Source organism: Leguminivora glycinivorella, chromosome 6 (assembly GCF_023078275.1).
Source record: "Leguminivora glycinivorella isolate SPB_JAAS2020 chromosome 6, LegGlyc_1.1, whole genome shotgun sequence".
NCBI lineage: Eukaryota > Metazoa > Arthropoda > Insecta > Lepidoptera > Tortricidae > Leguminivora > Leguminivora glycinivorella.
The window spans coordinates 4023192-4030934 of NC_062976.1; the positions used below are offsets into that span (position 1 = coordinate 4023192).

The 7743-nt window shown below is 46.8% G+C and overlaps 2 protein-coding genes across 4 annotated transcripts; both read right to left on the bottom strand.

Annotated features, from left to right (window-relative positions):
- Positions 1-425: 425 nt before the first annotated feature.
- LOC125227127 lies at positions 426-5091 on the bottom strand. Of its 3 annotated transcripts, none has more exons than XM_048131344.1 (2): positions 3726-5091; positions 426-3113 (listed from the first exon to the last, which is right to left on the bottom strand). In XM_048131344.1, exons 1-2 carry the CDS (start codon positions 4914-4916, stop codon positions 1029-1031), a joined length of 3276 nt encoding a protein of 1091 aa, XP_047987301.1. In that variant the 5' UTR covers positions 4917-5091; the 3' UTR covers positions 426-1028. The 3 variants fall into 3 exon arrangements, with proteins under 3 accessions (XP_047987301.1, XP_047987303.1, XP_047987302.1); XM_048131346.1 differs by lacking the exon at positions 3726-5091 and having other exon boundaries at positions 1697-1834; positions 2988-3115; XM_048131345.1 differs by having other exon boundaries at positions 1699-1834.
- On the bottom strand, positions 4966-7478 carry LOC125226946. The gene is made up of 3 exons (XM_048131129.1): positions 6208-7478; positions 5534-5788; positions 4966-5301 (listed from the first exon to the last, which is right to left on the bottom strand). The coding sequence occupies exons 1-3, from the start codon at positions 6259-6261 to the stop codon at positions 4966-4968; spliced, it is 645 nt and encodes a 214-aa protein (XP_047987086.1). The 5' UTR covers positions 6262-7478.
- Positions 7479-7743: the final 265 nt, after the last annotated feature.

Consider the following 7743-nt stretch of genomic DNA (forward strand, 5'->3'; position numbering starts at 1 on the left):
AGCGGAAATGCTAAAATGGAAAGGAGACCATCTTTCAATTTGGGAATTCTAGTTTAATATACTAGTGTTATTAACTAGATTTATCGAAAAAAAAAATGTCCATAAAAAAGAACTCAGTTGAAAGATATTGTCAAAAAATCTTTAAAATCGAAGTTCCGCTCTCGACTGTTTCCTCCTTCAAAACTTTTTTTGGCTAATTGTCACCAATTCTGAATACCACATGTACGCTACACGGCCAGGTCCTGGACCCGCCGGTCTGGTACACCGAAGAAATGGTGCTCGTAGCCGTCGACGCGTCGTCTCCGGCCCCTCACACCTAGGCTGGACCACCACGCTCTTTTAAGGTCCAGAGCGAGGACCGGCGCCGTCCCCGAAGCTACCTCGGCCAGGGGATGGTATCTGGGCGTTGAATCAAACCACTGGGCTCAACTAACACTTATTTTAATGCAACGAGTTACACCTTAGACACTATTTTAACGCGCGTCGCGATACAAAAACAGCAAACTTATACAAATCGTTCTCAACGCATTTTTACCATGCTTGTTCTTACAAGCTCACAGGTCAACTCCAAACTTCAACTCTCGCCGCGAGAGGCAGCACTCACTGCTATATTAGCCAATACTGAATCACGACCAATGATGTCGCTCGATACTTCGTAGTTACAACTAGCCTCGCTAGATGGCGCGCGGAACGCCATTGCGCTTCGAATTGCATGAACATCCTGGGGCCCCCAGGGGGGAGATTGACCTGAAGACTTGAAGCTGTTCAATTGTCTCGTTCTAGAGATCAAGTGAACAAAACAAACAAATTAAAAATTCAGATACAAATACTACATGTGGCATCTAGCAAGAAGTGATCTGTGACCATTAGATACATCTTCACACAATTTTTACATCAGTGAAATTAAACTTAAGGTAAACTATTTACTAGGTTGTTAGTTACAATGGTTCCCTGGTGGAACTCAAACAGACATACGTTAGTAGCAATATTTCAATTTACATTTATAATGAATTACTCCTTATGATTAATTACAGTTCCATGGGCAATTTACATAATTTAACAACAGGACGAACGAGTTCGCCTCCCTGAGTTTTTAATTTTACCGATCTGACAACATCGTCGGATCCTTTGAATATTTGTATTACTCTACCTCTACGCCATTGTAGAGGTGGCGTATTGTCATCTTTAATTAGGACTAAATCATTAATTGCAACATTAGGTACATGCCTATTCCATTTATTACGTGATTGTAAATTGTTCAAATACTCAAAATAATATTTAGCCCAAAATTTCTGAGTTATAGCTTGTACAAATTGGAAATGTGATAACCGTGACATATTTGTGTCCTTCCATGAAGGTTCAGGTAATGAAACTAACGGCTGACCAATCAAAAAATGACCTGGACTGAGAATTTCCAGGTCACAAGGATCCTCTGACATTGGAACCAGCGCTCGAGAATTAAGAACCGCTTCTATCCGACAGAAGGCCGTATACAGTAATTCAAAGGTTAGGATCCGATCTCCTATTTCCCGTTTAAGCAGATTCTTACTACTCTTTACGGCCGCTTCGACTAATCCAGACATGTGGGCAGCGCCTGGAGGGTTGAATTCCCAGCGCACGTCTTGACGACGAAACTCATCCGCCAGGACGGTTTCATGGTCAAGTAAGAACTGATTAACCTCACGGAGGTATGAGCTAGCACCTTTAAAATTCGTACCTTGATCACTACGGACGAGGGAGGGCAGCCCTCGTCGACTGACAAACCGTGTGAACGCAGCGATGAAAGCCTCGGTGCTCAGCGACGAGACGAGCTCTAGATGCACTGCCTTGGTACCTAGGCATACAAAAACACACAGGTAAGCTTTAACTGATTTAGCATTCCTAAGTTGGCTGGCCTTAACCAGATAAGGGCCAGCAAAATCCGTTGCAACGCCGGAAAATGGACGCGCGGCCGTGACACGGTCGGCGGGCAGGTCGGCCATGAACGGTGCCTGCTCGGTCGCGCTGAACCTGAAGCATGGTGTACAGCTGTGGATGACGCGAGCAACCTGACGTCTCGCTGACGGGATCCAATACCGCTGTCTCAATATATTAATCAACGCACTTGTCGATGCGTGACAATGTATTCGGTGATAATGTTGCATCAACAACTGAGTCCATCTATGATCCTTCGGAATAAGCAATGGGTGCTTCGCTTCATAGCGCAGGCTTGAATTACGGAGTCGGCCGCCGACTCGAATAAACTGGTCTTCATCTACGAAGACGCTTAATTTCTGGAGAGACTTGCATACTAATTTTCCTTTTTTCAATAAGATGGCTTCACCCTTGTATGCATCCAACTGGACCTTCTTGATCCAGTGGCTCGTAGCGGCACGATTTTCATCTATAGACAGGGTCTGGTTCAAGTTTCGTTGCTGCTTCGGCAAACGAATATTCTTGCAAAACCGTAAAATGTATGACGTTACATTTATGAGCTTACTATAAGAGCTCACTCTGGATAGTAGGCAGTCTTCCCATGACTGCTCTTCAGCGACGACATGTACCAATTGTTTGAACCCTGGCAGCTCAGGTGACATGGTGACTGGCATCGTTGGCCACTGAGATTCCTCCTCGAGTAGCCAGTCTGGTGACCACCACAGCTTGCACTTGAGGAGCCTTTTCGCTGTGGTTCCCCGCGACGCGACGTCGGCCGGGTTCAACTCACCCCGGACATAGCGCCATGTCATTAGTCGCTTCGACTGTTGAATGTCTTGTACTCTATTACATTCAAATGTTTGGAGCAGGTGTGGCTTAGTGTTTAACCAACACAACGTTATCTTGCTATCGGACCATGCATTTATGCTGTCAATATCAAGTTCATCTTCATAGGCCGCTGCGGCGTGATTCAGCAATTTATAAACCATATGAGCCGCGTTTAGCTCATTCTTTGGAATGGTTTGCTTGGTCTTTTTCGACGCAACTCTAGTCTTAGCTATAATTAGTCGTACCATGACGTTTCCAGCGGCGTCTGCTGTCCGGAGGTATACGCACGCTCCGTAGCCCATCTCAGACGCATCTCCAAAACCGTGGAGTGAATATGATACCGATCCCGGTAGCGCGACGCATCGAGAGATCTGTAAGTGAGACAAATGGTTTAAATCCTGAACCATTTCGTTCCATTGACTTTCTTGAACCTCCGTGAGGGGTTCATCCCACGTCATTCCATCTGAAAAAAGTGATTGCATAAACAGTTTGAATCTGTAGACGATGGGAGCACAGTATCCGCAAGGATCATATAATCGAGCGATAGTACTTAACACGCTTCGCTTGGTTATCGCTTGCCCTAGGGGTACGTTGATTTGATATGACATTGTGTCGTTTATCGGGTTCCATTGGATGCCTAATACCTTTATGAGGCTCTTATCTTCTGCGTCGAATTGATGAGGTATCTCACAATATTCCTGTGGTAGGTCCTGCAGTAACTCGCGACAGTTGGACGACCATTTTCTAAGTTCATACCCAGCACTGCTCATGAGATCTGTGAGCTCCGATTTTAGCTGCTGGGCCTCCGCAATTGACTCTGCTCCCGCCAGTACGTCATCAACATATACCTGCCGTCGCACGACGTCTGCAGCTGGGGAGCCTGGATGCTGAGCTTGCCAATCATTGGCTAATTGTATTAGCGTCCTTATTGCGACAAAGGGGCTTGACCGTAGCCCGTAGGTATTAGTATTTAACTCATATACCTGTAGGTCCTGCGACGGATCCTCACGCCACAGGATCAGCTGATAGCGCCTATCGTCGGGGTGTATCCACGTCTGCCTGAACATCATGCGGATGTCGGCCGTGAAGACAAACTGGTGTCGTCTGAAATTCAACAATATCTTGGTAATATCATTCTGGAGCGGCTTTCCTGAGTGAAGACACTGATTTACAGATATTCCATTGCTACTTTGAGATGCCCCATTGAATACCACTCTGAGCTTATCAGAATCCCTCTTAAAAATACCATGATGTGGAATTATAAAGTGTTCTGAATCAAATTGATAGTTTGATTTCGACATATGTCCTAATGACTCATATTCTCGCATGAAATCCCTGTATTTCTCAGCAAAGACTGGATTCTTGGCTAGCTTCGCCTCTAATGAATAAAACCTGCGTGCGGCAATGGCCCTCGACTCACCGAGTGCGGGTCTGTCTGTCAATAAGGGCAGCCGTACCATGTATTTGCCGTCAGGCATACGTGTAGTATTGGAGGTATACAACCTTTCACATTCGACATGCTCCGGATGCTCCACCGGATCCTCTGGAGGCTGCTCGACCTTCCAGAACTTCTCAAGTACCTCCTCGAGGCGTGTCGCATGGACTCCATAGTCCTCGACGGACGTCCCTCTCAGCTGCTTCGTTGAGATGTCAGCGGGATGCTTCCACAAAGCACCCATCAGTACATGGCCAAAGCACGTTCCATAGGCCTCCACACCTGGAATGTTAGTGAGAATCTTTGAGCCTGTATATATGTAATTGAGTATATCCAGTCCAAAAATGATATCTACATCTTGAGATACATCAAACTTTGGGTCTGCCAACTTGAGCTGCGTCGCATCTAAGTGACCCTTGAGGTATGCATTTACATATGGAATATTCCCAGTAACTGTATACATAACTGTAGCTATAACGCTAATTATCGGAACTATTTTTCCTACCGGCCTGAATACTACCTTTGCTATTGTCCCGGGGACATTGACCTTTTGATCACCGATTCCAAATATATTAGTACCATTAAACTGTTGGTGCAAACCTACTTCATCTGCAAATGATTTCTTTACTATGGAGCAAGCCGCGCCGGTATCCAGCAAAGATCTAGCCTTAACGTAAGTACCATTACCTGATCTAACAAGAACAATGGCTGTAGGACTGACACGGATGGATGGCGTCATCCACCGTGCCTCTGGTTCACCAACAGTGAGATCATTTCATTGCCGGGGCTCAGGGCTGCGTCGAGTGCCAAAGCGCAAGGAGTGGAAGGTCTCCTGCGCCTGGCGGGCCCTCGCTCCAACCGGCAGGCGTGGAACGTGACCAGCAGCCACCAAAAGAGGTGTCTGGTTTGATAGGGAGGAGTCCTAGCTTCCTCCACACCCCACGGTAGTGGTGAGCATGATTGTGATGAGTGGGCCTGCTGCGGCCCTCTCTCCTGTGGCGGGGCCGGTCGAGGTGGTGACCGCCGCTGCGGTGGTGATCGCCTCCACGAGGCTGACTGAGCCGGTGGCTGATCTTGCACTCGATGCACAGCCTTTGCAGCTGCTGGTTCCTCAACCGACATGCCTGCCACAGCCGAGCATAACAACGAATTATGCACTGATGATTGGCATGCCGCGCACCAATTGCGCGACATACATTCTCTAGCATAATGAGCGCGGAGACATTTGAAGCAGGCCCCTGTATCTCTAGCCCAGGTTCTGCGCTTCGAGGGTGGCAGTCCCAGGAAAGCGGGGCATTTGTACAGGGTGTGAGCACTGCTCGCGCAATAAGAGCAAGTTGCAAATGAACGATTCACCTGATCATTGGGTTCCGGTTGTGCTGCCAGGACCCGGGGGGCTGCCAGGTGGTGAGCCGGCGCTGCGCCGCCTCGACCTCTAGCAGTGGGTGACCGGCGTGCCGCAGGAGTTCGTTCCACTGCTGCAGGGGAGATCGCCTGCTGCACCCGGCATTGTTCATCTAGTAGCGACACTAGCTGGGTAAGGGTCGGTAGCACTTGCGGATCTGTCCCGTGCCGCTCCTCAAAGAGCGTCTTTACGCGCAGGGGCAACTTCTGTAAAATTAAATGCAGTAATAAATACGACCATTCATCGACAGGTTGCTTCAGTTTCCTAAGCGCCTGGATGGCCTCTCTGAGAGGATCATAAAACTGAGTTCTTAAATTGACATTGGGGCCTCCCACGTTGGGCAGGTTTAGGATCTGTCCTATAAAGGTGTCTACCAGCTGCCTGCTGTTGTGATACCTTTGCTTTAGGAGGTCCAGGGCAACTGTATAGTTGTCGCCATCCATAGGCAAATGTTGAACAATCGATAGTGCCTCACTATTTAACGATGTCCTTAAATAATAGTGTTTTTCCGCGTCGGAAAGCGGTCCCGCATCAACAAGGGACATAAATAAGTCATAGAATGACAGCCATTCAGCTAGGCAGCCTGAAAATGTAGGCAATTGAACTAACGGAAGTTTGACCTTACCTTGATGTTTTGAGGTTGAGGGCCTCCCGGACTCCTCTTCCTCTGATGCCTCATCCAATTGAATGAGGAGTCGATTTACCTCGCTAAATTGCTGCTGGTACAGTAGTCTTTCCTCCTCTGCAAGTTCCGAATCACTCGCCACCAATGACTCGTATGCCGAAACATACGTTTTGTAGGCTTCTCGGAAATGCCTCCTTGCTACGGTCGCGGCGATCGTGCCTGGTCGTACCACAATTGTGCCAGCATAATCCGTTAACATTAAATAACGGGTCTTTAATTGAACCTTTGCGGCTTTTAGCGACATGTTTGCTATGAACACAAATATCTCACAGTAAAGTTAACTCTAAATTGTAACACTTGTTTTCTATATTATAATAGCGATTAACAATATCGATCCGGCAAGTAAATGAATTTGACGTTTAATATGTCAACAACTTGAAGTTTGACGTAACTTAGAGTCTATACACTATGGCCGATTCTGACAGCTGACAGTTGTTCGATGTGAAGTTAGTCACTCAATGTTACCAACTTGGCAACTTAACCGGTAATCTGTTCAATGAAATTGGCACAACACTAATAACCTAAAAACCCATGCGGTTTTGATTTTCACTTCGTTATTTAGCGTCCAACGCACGGAATTTAACACTAAATGCTGGAATGACGCGAATCCTCGATTCTGCTGATTGTAGACCGCTTCGGTCCTGAATCTTGTCCCAATTCGAGGGTTATCTTCCAATATCGTGCTGATAACGATCGTTCCCCTTATGGGTAACACCAAAATGTACGCTACACGGCCAGGTCCTGGACCCGCCGGTCTGGTACACCGAAGAAATGGTGCTCGTAGCCGTCGACGCGTCGTCTCCGGCCCCTCACACCTAGGCTGGACCACCACGCTCTTTTAAGGTCCAGAGCGAGGACCGGCGCCGTCCCCGAAGCTACCTCGGCCAGGGGATGGTATCTGGGCGTTGAATCAAACCACTGGGCTCAACTAACACTTATTTTAATGCAACGAGTTACACCTTAGACACTATTTTAACGCGCGTCGCGATACAAAAACAGCAAACTTATACAAATCGTTCTCAACGCATTTTTACCATGCTTGTTCTTACAAGCTCACAGGTCAACTCCAAACTTCAACTCTCGCCGCGAGAGGCAGCACTCACTGCTATATTAGCCAATACTGAATCACGACCAATGATGTCGCTCGATACTTCGTAGTTACAACTAGCCTCGCTAGATGGCGCGCGGAACGCCATTGCGCTTCGAATTGCATGAACACCACACCTTTTTTTACGCCATAATCCATAACACCGTTTTTGGAATTTTTTATGGGCTTTAGCGTCTTTAAAAATAAGAATTAAAAAAAATCAAAACGGTCCGACACAGATAAAAATTATAAGAATCTGTGCTGAAAAAAATCATTGCTCTATCTTTAAATTTAAAAACCAGGTAGGAAATAGTCGAGAGCGTTTGTATGGATAGTTGACCTCTCCTGTATCGTCTTAAAAGCGACAAGGTACAGAAATTATCACTTCT